The 19,206-nt window shown below is 44.3% G+C and overlaps 1 protein-coding gene across 1 annotated transcript; it reads left to right on the forward strand.

Moving 5' to 3' along the window:
• Positions 1-1,894: 1,894 nt before the first annotated feature.
• RARRES1 (retinoic acid receptor responder 1) lies at positions 1,895-18,911 on the forward strand. The gene is made up of 6 exons (XM_074963696.1): positions 1,895-2,295; positions 12,172-12,234; positions 13,092-13,266; positions 14,012-14,148; positions 17,308-17,370; positions 17,456-18,911. The coding sequence occupies exons 1-6, from the start codon at positions 2,071-2,073 to the stop codon at positions 17,618-17,620; spliced, it is 828 nt and encodes a 275-aa protein (XP_074819797.1). The 5' UTR covers positions 1,895-2,070; the 3' UTR covers positions 17,621-18,911.
• The last annotated feature ends 295 nt before the right edge of the window (positions 18,912-19,206 follow it).

Below are 19,206 nucleotides of genomic sequence, written 5' to 3' on the forward strand. Positions count from 1 at the left end.
CTAACTTTAGTTTTGAGCAAGGCAATTGATCACCTCTCCAACAGCATTTGCACTTTGGAGTCACATTCTCGTATTGAAGGATTTCTATATTCCACGGTATTTCTTCCAAGCCGCCTCTTATGCACAGGAGAACCTACTCATAAACATCTGCAAAACCACCTCATTGTTCTCTTGCTAATACCTCCTAAAGACTTTGCTGTGATGCTTACAAAAAACTCAACAAGGGTTAGGCATTGGGTGTTAATGACTGCCACTTCTCATGCTGACTAGACTTGTCTCCTTACCTGGTGCTCTCCCAGGACCAGCTCTAGGCACCAGCAAAGCAAGCACGTACCTGGGGCGGCACAATTCCAGGGGTGGCATTCCGGCTGCACCCCCTTTTTTTTTTGCTTGGGCAGTTGCATTCTCGGAGCTTGGGGGGCGGCACATTTTTTGCTTGGGGCGGCAAAAAACCTAGAGCCGGCCCTGTGCTCTCCCCACCGGTTTGTTAAAGCCACCTGTTGTCTCCTATTTTATACTCTGATTATAATTTCTTCAGAGCTGGACAAGGCCCATCTTTCTGTTACATGTCTGTACAGTGCCTGGCACAATGAGGGTCTCATCCCTGATTGGGGCTCCTATGCACTACAGCTGTACAAACAGTAACAGTAACTTTAAGAGAGGGAATCTTCCCTCCAAACCCTCGCCTTCTCTAGTAACCAACATTGGAAGCCTGCTGGTGCCAGGGTATTGACCTGATTTTCAGTGGAGCTAAATGCTCAGAACTTTGAACACCAGTAGATGCTCTGCCCCTCGGGAAATCAGACCAAAAAGTGTTCATAAACATGGGTTTTACTTTTTTCCCCATTGTCACACAAGACTTTTGAATTCCTTATTTATAAACCATAGTCTATGATTGTCCAATGCCTCTGCTATTACACTGTGGTTCATTTTTGTCTGGTTTTATCTGGTGCCGTACAGCTGTGTGTTGCCACAACTGAGCCTGCACAGCTTTTAGTGTTCCATGTTTCCTGTGTTGTTTGACTAATGGTCTGTGGCAACTCCTATTTCCTTGGGAACAAGACTGCTCCCAGACTCAGGGAAGTGTGCCGTGGATTTGCATTCCCCTTGGCATGTGTAATTCCTCCTCTGTTTAAATCCAGGACTGTGCAGATTCCTCATTCATACTCATCACAAGCTTTGACAGGTCTAGATTTACACTCAGCCAGACTCCTGGGGATCTCAAACACTGTGTGTAAGACACTTTGGTCGGAAGGAATGAAAACGTTAACCTAACAAAATTGTATGCAGGGTAGTTGTAGCCCGGTCAGTCACAGGATATTAGAGAGACAAGGTGGGTGAGGCGATATCTCTTCTTGGAGAAGTTGGTGCAATAAAAGATATTACCTCACCCACGTGTCTCTTTAACCTACCAAGGTGTCTGTGGCTCATCAAAAGATATGAGACAATTGTGAGGGAGAAAGAGACTAGCCAGAGAGTGAGAATAGAAGAGGAAAGGCTGTGGGAACTCTACAGAGCACCAGGGCTGGCTTCCATGAACTGCTCTCTTACCTCCCAGCACCCGAAAGCCTTTGGGAGTGCAAACTGGCGAGTTGAGATCTGCCTCCCTCCCAGGCAGGCTGGGCGCTCTGGGGGTGAAGGCTGAGCAGAGGAAGGAAAGGGGGAAGAATGAGAGGCAGAAGGCAGGGAGGAGAGAAAAGGAGGGAGGGTTGGAGGAGAGACAGAGAAGAGGCAAGAAACAGGGGAAGGGGTTAAGGTGAAGGGGGGAAGGAGAAAGGTTTTGGGGGCAAGGAGAGAGGGACAGGCGGGAGGACTCACGGAAGGAGCTCGGGCAGGAGGGAAGGAAAGGGAGGGAGGGAGGCCGGGGGCGGGAAAAGGGGAAGGCAAGAAGTCGCCACCGGAGACTGGACGGAGCCTCCTTGGTGGTGCTCGAGCGCTTCCCGGCACTGACAGCCGGGGCAGGAGGGGCGGGGAGCCGGCCCTACCCTCGCTATTTGTACTGGCGCTTGCGGGCTCAGTGCGGAGCAGCTTCTGGACGCGCAGCACCTCGAGCAGCCGGCATCGCTGAGCATGCAGCGGCGAAGCGCAGCCCGGCTCGGCCCCCTTCTGCTCCTGCTCCTGCTGCCTCTGGCGTGGGGTGAGGGCCCCTCGCCGCCCCGGGCAGACGGAGAGCTGCAAGTCTCCAACCGCCTGGCCGGGCAGGCGGCCCGGGTGGCGCTGCACTATCTCAACTACCGCCTGGGGTCGCCCAGCGCGCTGCGGGCCCTGGGACAGGTCCGGAAAGCCACGCTCAAGGTAAGGGACGACCGGGCAGCGCGGCGCGCCGAGCCGGGGAGTGTCGGGTACCGCACCGAGCAAAGCGCAGCGTTCGGGTACCGCACCGAGCACAGGGCAGAGCCCCAAGCCCTCTTGTTCCCTGGGTACCGCACCGAGTAAAGGGCAACTCCAGAGCCTGCTGGTGCCTGGGTACTGCACAGAACAAAGGGCAGAGCCCCGAGCCGGGGAGTATCCAGGTACCGCCCGGAGCAAAGGGCAATGCACCGAGCCAGCTGGTGCCCGGGTACCGCACCGAGCAAAGGGCAATGCCGGAGCCCGCTGGTGCCCGGGTACCGAACCGAGCAAAGGGCAATGCACCGAGCCCGCTGGTGCCCGGGTACCGAACCGAGCAAAGGGCAATGCACCGAGCCCGCTGGTGCCCGGGTACCGAACCGAGCAAAGGACAATGCACCGAGCCCGCTGGTGCCCGGGTACCGAACCGAGCAAAGGGCAATGCACCGAGCCCGCTGGTGCCCGGGTACCGAACCGAGCAAAGGGCAATGCCGGAGCCCGCTGGTGCCTGGGTACCGAACCGAGCAAAGGGCAATGCACCGAGCCCGCTGGTGCCCGGGTACCGAACCGAGCAAAGGGCAATGCCGGAGCCCGCTGGTGCCCGGGTACCGCACCGAGCAAAGGGCAGTGCCAGAGCCCGCTGGTGCCCGGGTACCGCACCGAGCAAAGGGCAGTGCCAGAGCCCGGGTACTGCACTGAGCAAAAGGCAGAGCCCTGACCCAGGGAGTGCCTGGGTACTGCACCGAGCCCACATACCACACCGAGCAAAGGGCAGTGCCTGGAGCCTGCTGGTGCCTGGGCAACGCACAGAGCAAAGGGCAATGCCCGACCCTGGAGCCCACTTGTTCCCTGGTAACACACCGAGCAAAGGGTATTACACAGAGTCCGCTGGTGCTCAGGGTAACACACAGAGCAAAAGGCAATGCCGCTAGCCCACTTGTTCCCTGGATAATACACAGAGAAAAAGGCATTGCACCGAGTGTGTGGTACGGGGATAATGCACACAGCAAAGAGTAATACACTGAGCCCACTTGCAAATAGCACAATGCACACATTTCAGGCCCTACACCTCAGCTGTTTTCATAGGGAGACGATGGAAAAAGACTTGGATTTAGTATTCTTGTGTGTCAGGGGCTGGATGGTGTAAAGCAGACAAGCAAAGGGAGACAGGAGGGCCGGAGGAACCACTTCCAAAGGAAAGGTGAAAGAATGGTTGTGAGAGGGACCAATATACCCCCCTCAAATGTGCCCACTGGTACTCCCAAGCAGCAAATCTTCTAATAAATTACGAATTACACTCCTGGCCACTGGCTCCTGAGCAAGCTGCTAGAATAGCAGCCATTTCCCAAATGGTCAGTGCTAGCCCCTGAATATGTCTAGAAGCACTTCAATAGCCAGTACATACAGACTTAAACTATTCATCAACTCTCTGCGACCAAACCAGCCCAGAAAAACAAAGGCAGGCAGTCTACTACACACTTCATTAACATTAAAACAGCTCTTAAAATGCCCTGGTCCCTAGTGAAATAGTCTGTTTGTCACGGCAACTGTGAATTCTCTTCAGATTTAGCAAACCTCATGCTAATTTTTATGCTAACACTTAATTTTTAACAAAAAAAAAAATACCTAAACTGCTTCCAAACTCCATGTTTCCAAAGAATTTTCTGCTGGAAAGTACAATGGCCTCTTGTGTTGCTTCAATCTTCATCTTGCAAACATAGAATACTAAGGCTGCTAAATGAGTAACTGCACTGGCAGAAAGGGTTTACGGTGTATATGTGATTATAGTATCTTTTGCTATGACTGCAAGAGAGAAAAATCATCTACTTCCTTAAACTTGTAGAGTTTAGATTACATTTTGGATTAAATGAACAATTTCAGTGTCCTGTAAGAGAATAAAAGGTGCAACAAAGGAGAACACCTATTGCCCTATGGCCATTAATCGTACTGAAATCAATGGTGTCTGATAGAAATGGGCATAGCCCCTGGGCGTGCTTTTACATTCTAGCGTGTTATGGGCTAACCAAGAAATCTATGTCAGGGCTTCCAGCCTTAGCTCTTATTTCTCCATTTATGTTAAATAGATATTACCTTGGTGTCAGCCTCTTCTGGAACATACATAAAATGACATTTTGCACACAATGAAAGTCCTATGCTTAAAGCTAGTGGAAGGCGAGCAGAGTGACTCTTCAGTGTAACATGTTTGTGCCTTGAAAGAAATCTAAAGTCAAGAGGTGGGGATGTGGTAGGATTTTAGATCATCTGAAATTAAATTGGTGCTGGTTCTTGGCAGCTTTCAAGACTTTGTAAATAGGCTGGGACAATCCTCAAGCTACCATATAGCTCAAAACACTAACCGTCCTATGTGCCTTACATTTTTACCTCTTGATGCTGTTTCTTAGTTGCCAATCATAAAACAGACAGGCCTAAGAGAGCATGCAGACAGGTTAAAGGTTCCAGCTCTGGGACTCTGTCAAAAGCAAGGTTTTGAAATTGACAAAGTTTGGTCTGAGGCCACTATGTTGAGAGAAAACAGTGCTTTGAAAACACAGGTATGTTTCGTTCCCCTCGGTGGGTCATCTTTTCCTTCCTAGAGGCTGGCCACAGCCTGAATCACTTCAGGTTTAAAATTCTGCCCTCACAATCCACCATATCAGGTACAACACTGAAGCAATACCCAAAAACACTGACACTCAGGAGCAGCTTTGAGTGGATTTTACAGAGAATCGCTCTAGCCCGCCTGGCTAGAGAAAAGCAAATTAATAAGGAGACATGTAAACAGGGCTAAATAATCTCCATTCTAATACACTTAGTTAAATGACCTCCCTGCTTCTTTTGATAGCAATATTTGTAACAGAATTTGATATGGATACACTAATTGTATGTTATGAATTAATTGATTTCCTACTTAAAAACCTTGAAATCTTATCTCTATTTCATTTTGTGCTCCTGGCTTAAACAAACACTTAAGTAATTTATGTCCAAAATATAGTAGAAAAAAGTTTTATAAAACCTATGATTAGATTCCAGCCCCGCCCCATAATTTTAGTAAGTTGTATTTGAATGGGAAAAGGGAAACTGACAACAAAGGTAAAACTTCCTAATCTTTTGACCAAGCCGCAGCACTTGCTCAAATTCCAGTGTCATGCATTATTAGAGCGTATAGTTCTAAGGGTTGAGCTGTCTCTCCAGAAATGTATCAGGATGCTGAACAGTATAATTTCCTGTGTTAGAAATCTTTACTCTAAATGAAAGACAACGGAAGAAAAGTTAACTCTTTAGGGGCTACAAAGAAACATACATTTCCTGGCCCGAGAAGAACAAGTATTTTTTAATTTTCTTACAATTATAAGAATGATGATCATTGTGTATGACTGATACTTTGTTTTAATTAAGTCTGGGCCTGATCCAGAACCCACTGAAGTCAGTGCAAAGATTGGGGGAAACCTGGGGCCAACATTATGCCCCTTTCACCTTCTGTTCCCATAGTTGCTGCTGCCATTATTGCTGGCTGCTCCTTCCCAGCGGGGAGTCAGCCGTGGGAGCAGCGTGACAGAGCCAGGAGTAACAGTTGCTGGCTATCCCTACAGCCCAGCAGAACACTTGACATCTCAGTTAGTTTGCAGGGATAATGACAGGGCTGGTAGGTGTATGTGTGTCACACAAGGTGCATGATACTTGGCAGTCCTGTCTAGAACCTTTCTAAAGCAGCTATTCTAGTATACTGAGAACTGAAAATCTATCATGGAAGTTGGATGAAGTTTATCCCAACAATAAGCTAGGTATCCCTCAGCCCAGACATTCAGCAGAGAAATGTCAACTTAAACCGTTAAATTATTTTCTTTCCTCTTCTGAAATCCTTCAGAGACTTCCTGGTTGGCTGACAATAACCCAGCATACATTGTTTGATGTCCTATATCCTGGAGGTCTCATTTAGACCCATGGACTTGGGGTCATGTAATAATGCATTCTGGGATATCATCAGCTAACCTTGAAGTGAGAGTGAAAGTGAAGACAGTGAAAATCTTTTCATAGAAGGCAGGAAAGGAAGAATTTTAAAAAGGCTAGTTAAATAAAAACTTATTTCTGTGCCAGATGCTGCCCCCGTTGTGTTGATAGGGAAATCTTTCAACACATCTTTCTTTACTTAAGTCAGTTTGTACGTTAGCTTTGCAGCTCACCCTTGAAAATTTTCTAAAAACCCATTTACCAGATGGCATAGTTACAAATAAAGAGATTACATCCATTTCAAAGAAGCATATAATTCTATATTTACATAACAGATATATACAAAATTATGATAGATTTTATTTCTTTCATTAATATTTATTTTAAACAAGTAAAATGAAACTACTGCAGTTTTTGTCATGAAATTTGATTGTCATACTTAAAGTTATCTCAGTAGTAATAATAATACAATGGAAATGTTTCTCAAGAGACAGAAAGGGATGAGGCCACCATTAAGGATAAGCATCGTGGAAGGAAAAACACAGCATTTATTATATGACTTAGGACATTTCTGATAGGGAAGTTTTGGATTAACTACATAGTGGCTACTGCAAGTATTTTAAGCCTCAAAGCATGCAGGCAGACTGCTGCATCTCTGCAAGGCTGCAGTGACTTTAATGAGGCTCCCCGAGGGTTCAGAAGTCCCCCCCACTCACTGTCAATGGCAGTCTCAAACCCCCATTTCTTCTATTTTAAAAGTATTATAATCCCCTTGGTGGTAATTATTTCATGTTATCTGTGTTAACACAGGACCCTAAAATATTTTTTCTGCTATGCAATATATGGAAATAATTCCCTGTGTCTCTTTAAGGCTAAATTGCAAGCTGACATAGGGCCCATCTCTCCTTAGTGCTGAGTGCCTCCCACAGGGTGCTCAATCCCTCCCAATACTGGGTCTTGGTTTCTATGCCACAAACACTTATAACACCTTCGTAAGTCGCTCATAAAACTCCAGGCAGCTACTTTGTTACTATACTAAGAATGCCTGTTCATTTAATAGCCTTTGTCATTTTGACTTGATGGTTGAGTAGATCAAAAGGACAACACATTGTTAGCTAGGGCTCAAAGTGGAAGGGAAAAAGAAAAGAAAAGCAGATTATGAGGGTCAACATTCAGTCTCCCTGCCCTCTGAGGCCAAACAAGCTATTTTAAAGTTGTGTAAGTGGCTAATCCACTGTCGCCTCTTATCTGAAATATATAACCACGTGTATATACATAGGGCAGATGCCAGGCCCACAGCTTTGCTCTCCTAGTAAACTTTTACAAACATTTGATAGTAATAGTTGCCTGGAGGAAAAAGTGTGTGTGTGTGTGTGTGTGTGTGTGTGTGTGTGTGTGTGTGTGTGTGTGTGTGTGTGTGCGTGCGCGTGTGCGCGCGTGCGTGCGCGCGTGCGCGCAAGGAGAGCCAAGTTTGGATAAGTAAAATATGTGCATACCTGCTCAAGATTCTAACCTCTAACACTGTACAAACAGCCAGAATTCTTTTCACTGTTCACTTGGAGAGGATCACATGCAAAACAAATATAAGATTAACAAATTGTAGTAATTTTTGCTATCATACAGTAATTTACCTTTACATTTAAACACACACATTTGGTAAACAACTAGCACTCTCAAATAAAATAATTAGGCACTGCAATATAGACAGCCCCTTAAGGGAAAATCTGTATGACAACATCCAAATAGATTTATTTGGTTTGATTTTCTTATAATTGATTTTATCAAAGAAAAATGTGCAAACATGCCAGCCATTTAACTGATGCAAAATATTAATTGACAAACAAGACTTCAACAGATAACTAATTTGTAAACACCCTTTACCTGTATATGTTCACTAGCTCCCAAACCATTCCAACTCCCTGCTTGCAAAAAATGAAAAAGACAAAAGTTGGTGGGAGGATAAGTGATTAACTAGCAAAGGAAGGAGCAGATCCTGCAAATACTTATTACCAGGCTTAGTACTTACTACTTTGAGTGGTACAATGGGACTATTCATGATAGCGTTTTTCAGAATCTGACCCTAAAATATTTGTTTCTGTGCAACTTGAGTGCACTTTGTCCCAAATATTCTGTGGTTAAGCAGACCACATCAGAATTAGAGCTTGTTAGTTGAAGTGTTTCTGTAAAGATCCACTGAGGAATCTTACTGAACCATTTCAGTCAGCAATCATCATCATGAAGGACTGCAATGTTAAACCACGGTGACAAGATTTGCAGATCTGAAAAATGCCACAATTTCAAATGTGTACACTCAGACATAGGTGATGGAAGTAGGGGTGCTGCAGCGCCCTCTGGCTTGAAGTGATTTCCATCATATACAGGGTTCACAGTTTGGTTCATTGGCTTTCAGCACCCCCACTTTACAAATTATTCCAGCTCCTCTGTGCTCAAATTTCCAGTTTTCAAAAGTCTCCTGAACCTGTGTGGTAACTGTGGTACCATCGGTTATTTCCACTCAGCAAGAATTGAATCTTTTTTGTTTCAGTCATAGCTTTTAGGAACTGAAACTTCTGATGAGATTTGAGAGTCTCTTACCTGCTAGCATCTTCAGGGATGACAGCCTCAGTCTTCACTTGTAAATCAGTGTGCAACATGACAGACATCTAAACTGTATGTAATTAAGGGAACCCCTGTTGCCTATGTTTAAAAACTCCACCTGGTCTTTCCAGCACTGATCTGAAGATGTGAGTTTCATTCTTTTGAATCTAGACTATCAGCCTCTTCAGAACAGAATCTTAATCTGTACTACCTTGGCTTTAGAACATTCCTTAATCTAAGCTCCAAAGTTTGGGATGGAATGCTGTGCCCAGTATTGTACTCCAATACCGTCTTCAGACCAATGTTTTGTTTTTTCTAACTTTTCAGTAAAATATATAAGCTACATGATACACACTCTGAATTAATTTTGGAGACTACACACAGCCAGGCAGAATGATTCATGAACATACTTGCATCTTTCTTCATCACCTCTCTAAGGCCCAGATCCCGCAAAGACTTATACACGCGCTTAATCTTATGCATCATGAGCAGAACCCGACTGATGTCAATGAGACTACTGGTGGGTGCATAAAGTTAAGTACATACACAAGTCTTTGCAGGACTGCTGCAAAGACAGCTCTTAGGCTGTATGCACTTTCAATGTGAATCAGCCTGATGTCCATATCTAACAGTTGTTTTGGAAGGTTTCTGCTTTTATCTTTGTCAAACATGTCCTTTTTACTTATCTATCACATGAAAAACCATAATCAAATGGAAGTCTGGGTTACATTTTTAGAGAACATTATTTCTGATACAGTGACGGAAGTAGTCTTTGCACACTCTACTTTGCTACTCTGTGATCACAGCGTTATCAGTAATAATTGATTATAATTCAGAGTGGACTCACACTAATTTGGCATTCAGTATAATGAGAAGGGAAGAATCTTCTGTCCAGTGGGCCCTGATCATCACATCTTCCTGACAGAGATCCATCTGAAAGTCAGCCGAGGAAGAACTCACCTGGTTTCTAGGTCATTGGGAATGCAGCGACCATGTATGACTGTGCCCTGGGAATAGAACAGACAAAGGCAGACACAAAGTTGAAATTGGTTTCCACGGCCCTTCAGAATAAGCAGCAGAGTCAATGACTGTAGGTTAGCAGAAACATTTGCAGACTGGCAGGGCCTTTGCAGACTTGAAGCTGCATAGATGTCTTTGGGCCGGATAGGGTCCTTAGTAGCAATTTGTATTGTTCTGTAACAAATGCATATACATATTTGTGCTCCCCTGACTGCATCTGGTTTCCATTGCTCATAGCTGGGACTAAAATAGAACCTATTTTCATAGTAGAAGTGGTGTTACTATTAAGTTTTGTTTTTGATAGGTTGAACAAATTGAATGGAGAAAGAACAGCAGAATTTAGTTTCACACTATGCTGATTTTTAAAGCTGGCTCAGTTGGCACAGTTTTGCTTTGAGTAGAAATGGGGCATAACTAAATTTCTGAAGCACGGAGGGAGAATCAAACATCTTTCTAAAAATATATGCACCAAATTACACCCCTTTCAACTGGTGGTAAAGCCAAGCTAGTTCAAGCTCCATGTTTAAATAAAAATGGGTCTTATGCAGTGAAGAGCTGCCAAAATCTTAACAACGGGTTCCCACCTCACCCCACAAGGGGGTTGTTGCCCACCTCCACCCCCCAGGACTCCTGCCCCATCCAATCCCCCGGTGTTCCTTGACGCCCCCGCCCCAGGACCCCTGCCCCATCCACCCCCCTCCCCTGTCTGCCCCCAGAACCAGGCAGGAGGGTCTCGTGGGCCACCGTAGTGGGTGCCCACCCCACCCCTAAGAGCCAGAGGCACCTGCCAGGGGGGGCAAAAAGGGGGGGGGATTCCCAGCAGTGCTTACCTGGGGCAGCTCCCAGGAAGCATCCAGCAGGTCCCTCTGGCTCCTAGGGGCGGGGGAGCATAGCTTGGGGGGGAGCAGGGGGAGCGGCCGCTCCCCCCACTGATCACATCAAAAGTGGCGCCTTAGGCGCCGACTCCACGGGGAAAATTTGGTGGGTGCAGAGCACCCACCGGCAGCCCCCCGCCCCGCACTCGGCCCCAGCTCTCCTCCGTCTCCTCCCCTGAACCCACCGCCCCACTCTGCTTCTCCGCCCCCTCCCCTGGCTTCCCGCGAATCAGCTGTTCAGCGGGAAGCCGGGGAGGACTGAGAAGCAAGCCGCGGCTTCCTGCTCAGGCCGAGGGTGGCGGAGGTGAGCTGGGGCGGGGAGCAGTTCCCCTGCGCCGCTGCCCCCCCCCCCGGTTACCTGCTGCGGTGCGAGCGGCTCTCCTCGTGTGCCCCCTTCCCCCCCCCCCCAGCTCACCTCCGCCTCCCTGGGCCTGAGTGGGAAGCCACAGCTTGCTTCTCAGCCCGCCCTGGCTTCCCGCGCGAACAGCTGATTCGCAGTAAGCCTGGTGGGGGGTAGAGAAGCAGAGCGGGGTGGCGCGTTCAGGAGAGGAGGCGGAGTGGAGGTGAGGTGAGCTGGGGCCGGGCGGGGAGCTGCTGGTGGGTGCTCTGCACCCACTAAATTTTCCCCTTGGGTGCTCCAGGGCTGGAGCACCCGTGGAGTCGGTGGCTAAGGCGCCACTTTTGGCCGGTTAAATTTAGAAGCCCTTTTAGAACCGGTTGTCCCTTGTGGAACAACCAGTTCTAAAAGGGCTTCTAAATTTAACACCGGTTCTAGCGAACTGGTGTGAACCGGCTCCAGCTCACCACTGGTCTTATGAGCAGTGTCTGGGCATTGGTGTTAGTAATGTAGACGGTGCCTTTCTCTGTAATGCTTTATATCTAAATCTCTTAAAGAGTTAAGCGTAGTAGTTCTTGTGTAAGCAAATAAAACAGCCATTTATGGATCAGCTGCTGCTGTTATTGAAGTCAATGTGAATCTTTCTATTTCCATTACTGGGAGCTGGATCAGGTCCTGTGTGCTTATTCGTAGCATGGACATTATAAAACTGGTTTTAATAAGAGCAGAAATAGTCATTAGGGCCCTCAGGTTATCCCCTCATCATTTCAAGTAGTACCATGCGATCTTTAATTTCAGATTGGACAGCCAAAGCAAGGCAAAAGTGACCCCAGACACCACCTCTAATAATGCATCGCTGTCTTGTCCATAATATCATATTGTAGTGCCCACACTGGATACAAGGGTAAGCCACAGCATAGGTTTCCCTGCTATCACCTGAATACTGTATTTAGCAATAATCAGTAAATATTTTAATGATGACCTACCTACGCAACCAGAACAATCTGTGCTAAAATACAATCTGAACTTCCCCTTTTATAAAGATCCTGTTTCTCTCACTTCTAGACTATCCCAGGAATTGGACATAAGTACTACCTGCAGTTCACTACAGAAGACTACAAAAGCAGCGTAAGTTTGTAATGTAAGATGGTCCTTCCTACACAAAGTACAATACTTACCCCTAAAAATACAGCTCATTTCAATGCTTTTGTGAGTGGACCCTTCATAGGGTTTATTTGGCTCAATGCCTGAGGAGGATAATCCTGACCTGGAGCTATATTGTCCCATCAAGCTTTTAAGTCAAACTTCCTATTGATGTCAAAATCAATGGCACAGTATGGCCCTCATTATCCAAATGTATCTCCTGTGGTGTCCACGCTCCAAAATCTGAATACGTACCTGATGAATTTGTTGAAATTATAACCCTCACTGCACTTACACTCCACTGGGGACTTATCATTACTGATTTCACCATATGCATCTGGGATTCCATTACAGGCAGATCTAAACCATACAGAATGATTTTTAAAATGAATCCCTGGCTCTTCTCTGAATAAAGTCCATGTTTATGATACAGGGAAAACCTGTCCAAAAGACCTCTCTTATCAGTTAATCTCCTGTTCTGAGAGAGACGATCCCAAAGTATCCCCAAGGATACCGTGGACAGCTCTGCTCCCCTGTACTAGAAGACCAGCTCTGTTAAGCAACTAATTTCTGTCTGTTGCTCAGGACAGGTCTGATTGTATTTCTTCTGAACACTGTTTACTTCAAGAGATGCAAAAGCAATAACTGATAAATCATAGGTGTTTTGCCCCAATCCTCCTAACCCTATACAAATCCTATATAGTTTCACATAACATGCCGACCGTATATGCTTTGCCTCAGAGATTAACACAATGGAGTTTTTTTGTTTTGTTTTGAAAACATGATGCATGCACATAAAGACATGGAGTGAAAGATAATAGCTTTGATATTTATGTTTTTAGCAAAACGTTGGGACTTGCCTTGCTACAGTGTTCTACCTGAAGAGGAAACCTCGACCTGCCGTTAATATAAACTGCACATATACCAAAGATCAGAAGCAAACCCGAGAAGATGACTACAGCTTTTACAAAAAAATGAGGCAACAAACCAAACCACTCATTGGAAATGATATTCCTGGTACATTCCCTTTCAGTCATTATTTTAAATTTTTGTACTAAACAGTTTTTGTAACCACTACAAAAATCAAGCAAATATGCACAAACTTCTTTTAAAGATATTTATTTTGACAATAGCAGCTTTAAAACAAAGAGATTTTAAAAAGGGGCCAACATTCCAGAAGATTTCTGAAAAAATTTGCTGGGGCTTTGCAGGATGAAGACAACATGATGGACTAGAGATATCTGTACGATTCGACGACACATAATTCTGTGCAAAATTCTGCAATGAAAGACCCACTCTTTCGCTGCTTTTAGGGAAGTCAGAGTATTAACAAGTGTCTCTTAGGCCACTGGTGTTCCCTCAACTGAGAGGAGGCACATAGGGGACTAACTAGTGGAATATTTTTATACTGGAAATAGAGTGATAATGTGCCTCAGTTATTCACCCACTCTGGATAGGCTCATCCTAACTCTGTCATCATGGAGATTGGGTTTCCCATTTCACTCTACACTGTGGGGACCCAGTGGATAATGTTGCTTGCTAAACTCAACTCCACCAGGGTCAGCCCATGCTTTTGTATTTCTATATCTACAATAAGCTTATTATCAGTTCATTACCCTCTCCATTCAATATTGCAAAACAGACATGGAGGAAAGAGTTACTTCCTGGGAATAATCCAATGTCAGTGCAAAAGTGGTTTCCGGTGTGTCTGATTTAAAAGCAGAATTATTTTTACATCACTGTCTTTTACTTCCCCTCTCAGACAGCTATGGAAATATTGAACCAGCCTTGGAGCCAGCGTGGGCTTTGGCAGTTGCTGGCAGCAGCTACCTAATGTGGGAAAAGTCAACAGAGAACTTAGGCTATTTCATGGCACAAGTCAAGAATGTGAAGCAGTGGGTAAGTGAAACTGAAATTAAATCTGCATTACAAGGTTAACACATCATCTCACAATAAGCAATACATAACAGACCAACAATCAGGAGCTCATAATCACTATCAAATATCAGATTCATACAAGATCTCAGTATCCAAAGTGAAAGTATTTCAATCAGAAATGACTTACTTTGTCCAAGAATTTATCTGAAAAATGTTAGTACAAAGTGTGAGCCAAATCCTGCTTGCCTTACTTATGCAAATACCTCCACTGATTTCCGTAAGACTAAACATGAGAGTGAGGATTTGACCCCGTGTTAATGTAATATGCTGACTTTATACTAACTCATTCCAGTTGTCTTTTGGCCTTTTAGCTAAGCTTAAGTATAATGCCAGTTGAATATTTGACCTGCCCTCTCTCAGGGGACTATATCTTGTATCTGGAGGGTATGGAATCTGTGATCTAATAGGTTTTTTCCATCTCTAATTTCTATGATCAATATGCACAATGTGTTTAGTTTTTGGTCCTGGGTGTTTAGGGTCAGATTTTCAGAAGAAAAGGCTATGGGAAGGCTTCCCAAACTATGGGAAGATGAAAGATCCTTTTTTCGGTGGCACCTTCCAGTGGTTGATGAGGTAGAATTCTTGAACCTGGAGTAAGTCTTTATTGCCAAGTTAACTCAGGTGAGCAGCATCCAGCTCTGAGCATCTTGGGTTCACCTAGCCCAGGTGTGATCAGCCAAACTGCAAAGCCATATCCAAGTTACTGTGTCCTCACTGGTGCTGCACTCCACCATGTATATCACTAGGAGTTCTTGGGGCACATGCCATGGTTCTTTGTGCTGAAGTAAGATGAGCTGCCGTGGTTCTTTCCCAGTGAATTGTGGGAGAAACCGTCATTCCTTCTGGTTACATGGGAGAAATTGTGGGAGCGCACTGGAGGACCATCAGCATTGGAGTGATTTAGCTGATGTCATCATTTCAAAGTGAGGTTACCAGCTCAAGTGAAAGCAGCATCTGAGCTTTAACCGACAGCCCCAGCAGGGACAGCCAGCTCAGGCTGAAAACACACCACCACACTTGGGTGAGAGGGTTTTGTGTGTGGATGGAGGGGAGTTAGCAGCAAACCCCAAGTTAACTCTCCAGTGGAGACATACCCTTCAGCATCTATGGCCATAGTTAGCCATTTCAACAGGTGGTACTTGGTGCCTGCAGCTCCAGAGGCAATCCTGGCAATTACAGAACAGCAAGCCTAACTCCAGTACCAGGCAAATTGGTTGATACTATAGTAAAGAACAGAATTATCAGACACATTTATTGGGGAGAAGTCAACACAGCTTTTGTAAAGGGAAATCATGCCTCACCAATCTATTTGGAGTCTTTGAGAGGGTCAATAAACATGTGGACAAGAGTGACCCAGTGAATACAGTGTACTTGGACTTTCACAAAGCCTTTGACAAGGTCCCTCACTAAAGGCTCTTAAGCAAGGTAAGCAGTCACGGGATAAGAGGAAAGGTCCTCTCATGGACTGTTAACTGATTAAAAGACAGGAAACAAAGGGCAGGAATAAATGTTCAGTTTTCAGAATGGGGAGAGGTAAATAGTACTGTCCCCCAGGGATCTGTACTGGGCCCAGTGCTGTTCAATACATTCATAACTGATGTGGAAAAAGGGGTAAACAGTGAGCTGGCAAAATTTGCAGAACATACAAAATTACTCATGATAGTTAAGTCCAGAGCAGACTGTGAAGAGTTACAAGAGGATCTCACAAGATGGGATCTAAATTAGCTTTTGCCACTCAAGAAATAGATCTTGGAGTTGTGGATAGTCCTCTGAAAACATCAGCTGAACGAGCAGCAGCAGTCAAAAAAGCTAACAATGTTTGGAACCATTAGGAAAAGGATAGATAATGAAACAGAAGATATCATAATACCATTATATAAATCCATGGTATGCCTTGAATACTGCATACAATTCTGGTTGCCCCATCTTAAAAGAGATATATTAGAATTGGAAAAGATACAGAGAAGGGCAACAAAAATTATTAAGTGTACGGAACAGCTTCCGTATGACAAGAGATTAAAAATAATTGTTTCTTTTCCAAGTTGACTAGATCCAGTAAGGGGGACATGACAGGTCTATAAAATCATGAATGGCTTAGCTAAAGTGAATAAGGAAGTGTTATTTACTCCTTCACATAAACACACGAACCAGGGGTCACCCAATGAAATTAATAGGCAGCAGGTTTAAAACAAACCAAAGGAAGTATTTATTTACACAACACAGTCAACCTGTGGAACTCATTGCCAGTGGATGTAGTGAAGGCCAAAACTATAATGGTGTTCAAAAGAGAAGTAAATAAGTTCATGGAAGACAGGTCCATCAACAGCTATTAGCCAAGATGGTCAGGGATGCAACCCCTCACTCTGGGTGTCCCTAGCCTCTGACTGCCAGAAGCTGCGAGTGGGTAACAGGGGATGGATCACTCGATATTTGCCTCTTCTGTTCATTCCCTCTGAAGCACCAGGCATTGGCCACTGTCAGAAGACAGGATACTGGGCTAGATGGACTATTGCTCTGACCTAGTATGGCCATTATGTTCTTATGACAAGTCATGTTTAGCATCATGTCAAGTATTCATGGGTAAACAAAGAGCTACATTTTACATCATGTTTTTACCACAACTCTCAATGTCATATTTCATCATGACCTAATTTGCTAGTAAAGAAAAACCTTCCTAGAGATAACTCAAGAACAATGGATCTTTGAGCTGGATAGATCTCAGGGATGGTGCAGCCCCACTGCTTTGGGAAGGTGACAAGTCTGGGGCTCAAGGGAGAGGATAGTAGGATATCCCCTACTATATGAGAGGAAGAAAGGGCAAGGCTGAAAGTCTCCAGGAGGGTTATGCTTTTGCTTAGGTGTGTGTTATATGCTGGTCTAGGAGGGGACACAGGAAGTGATGGGAAAACACACAGATCCTGTTGGGCGTGTTCCTTAGTTCAGAGCTTGAGATGAAGGAGAGTCCATCCATAGCTGTGTGAAAAGCCCACACAATGAATCAAAAAGCTACAGCATGTATTCAATATCTAACTGGCCGTACTAATGGAGCCAGGAAGAATTGCTTCTGAACATTAGTCTCATTTTGGTTGACCCTCTTCGTTGTCTTTTGTGTGCATCCAGATAACTAAAGATGATTCGATTGACTTTGACTACTCGGTTGTACTACATGAAATTCCAACACAGGTACAAAAACACATATTGTCTGAAATCTCTTTTCATCAACAAAAAAGACAATGTAGAGATAACCTTGGTTTTGTCTGCTCTCCAGGAAATGATTTCATGCCACCTCCGTGTCATTTGGACTCCTGGTCATCCCCTGAAAGTGAAGTACTTCTGCTTGTCAGAGAATCAATGGTCAGAATCTGGAGAAGGGTCTGGAACAGAATCTGGGTCTACTAATGGAATTTTCAATGAGAAAGAAGCAAATATTTAAAAAGATTAATGTTGGCTTTTATATAAAGATTTGAAATGGAAAAAAATATTGCATTAATAGTTCCAATCAGTTTTGTGATAACTCTTCTACACAAACTGTACTGCAATGAATTCGAAGCCTTTTAACTAGTCAACCTTCACCAAAAATAAATCTCTGTAGAATTTTTTAAATGAAAGAAATCACACATTATATCTATCTACCTAAAAATGTTCTTATAAAATAAATATATACACACACACCCCTGATTTTATTTCACTAAGTTACTTAGTTGTAACTCAGAATGTGAACAAAGTTAATATATTTGGATGAAAGTCTTGAGAAAAGTGTTAATTTTCCATCTCCATAAGACAAATATTTGTCTACTAATTTTTTAAATTTTTGAACAGAAATATGATGTTAGCTTTTAACTTATATCTACAGTAAAATAAATACCATTACATTTGGAGGAAGTTGTGTTTTATTTTTGCATGACACTGCTGATTCATTCCTTATCCTCAGCAACTCCAAGCAATCTCCATTGTGGGCATTGGTTCCAAATCGATGGCCATTACAGGCTGCAGACCAGCCTAGGCAGCACTTCTGGAAAGAGCAACAGGCAAGGCAGAGAAAAACATTCTCTATCACAAACTAAAATAAACATAAGCCAAGAAGAAGAACCTGGTGTATTCCACTGTTCTGTGACCACAAATTTTTAGTGCACAAGCTACTCCTTGACACAAAATTGTGCTCCATTATCTAAGCTTTCATTAAAAAAAAAAAAAGTTTCTAGCCCTCATGGTTAGGAAGGCAACTGTAAAAATATGGACAGAGCAAAAACTGATGTAGTGTCATCTTCCTCAGCGTGCAGACAGCCTGGAACAATTTGCTTGGAGAAGTACAAATTTTTCAGAAGAAAAATGAGGACAAAGACCCAGGATGGTCATTCCTAGTCTATTTTTGTTTACAATATGCACAGAGTTCCTGTTATTACCTTGAACAAAGATGGATAGAACAGAAAAAGCTTTGCACAGATGTATCCCCACAGCAGGGCTCCAGCAAACAGCTGTTTTCAAGTTACCCAGCTAGAACTCTCAGACTGTCTTTTCTACTGCTGCCTTTTTGCCCCATCCCAAACATATTAAAGTCCTTTTGTAAGAACATTCATAGTTTTTCACTCAAAATTCCTTGCCCTAAGCCACATGTTCTAGGTTTAGGGCAATTGGGGTGTCCCCTCACCTCCCACTCTTAAATCTATGCCAATCTATCTGGGATTGTCTTAATACCAAGGAAAACAGCATTTTTACTTATAATAAGTTAAAGGAATTCCTTGCAATAGGTGAACTACTATGGTCTAAATTCTCGGCTAAATTCTCCCAGTCAAATGTTTTAATCAGAGTCATCAAGCTCAGTCTGTATGGGGGCGGGGGGGGGGGGGACTTAAATAACAGTATTTCAATCAGTAAGCCCAGATTCAACAAAGTATTTATTTTCAAAGCTTTGCCACTTTGTTAGAATGTTTTGGTCCTTTCTGTTCTTTCTCCCTGAGAGGACAGCTGCCTCACAAACCCATGAACAGCTGAAATTCACCCACCTGATGCAATGGACTA

This window comes from Natator depressus, chromosome 9 (assembly GCF_965152275.1).
Source record: "Natator depressus isolate rNatDep1 chromosome 9, rNatDep2.hap1, whole genome shotgun sequence".
Classification (NCBI taxonomy): Eukaryota; Metazoa; Chordata; order Testudines; family Cheloniidae; genus Natator; species Natator depressus.

What these genes read in the sequence shown, in the direction of transcription:
- RARRES1 (XM_074963696.1), top strand. Translation starts at nt 2,071, where the DNA reads ATGCAGCGGCGAAGCGCAGCCCGGCTCGGCCCCCTTCTGCTCCTGCTC. An exon ending in TCCGGAAAGCCACGCTCAAG is followed by an intron (nt 2,296 to 12,171) that starts GTAAGGGACGAC and finishes TCTCACTTCTAG; the next exon opens with ACTATCCCAGGAATTGGACA. An exon ending in TCAAGAATGTGAAGCAGTGG is followed by an intron (nt 14,149 to 17,307) that starts GTAAGTGAAACT and finishes GTGTGCATCCAG; the next exon opens with ATAACTAAAGATGATTCGAT.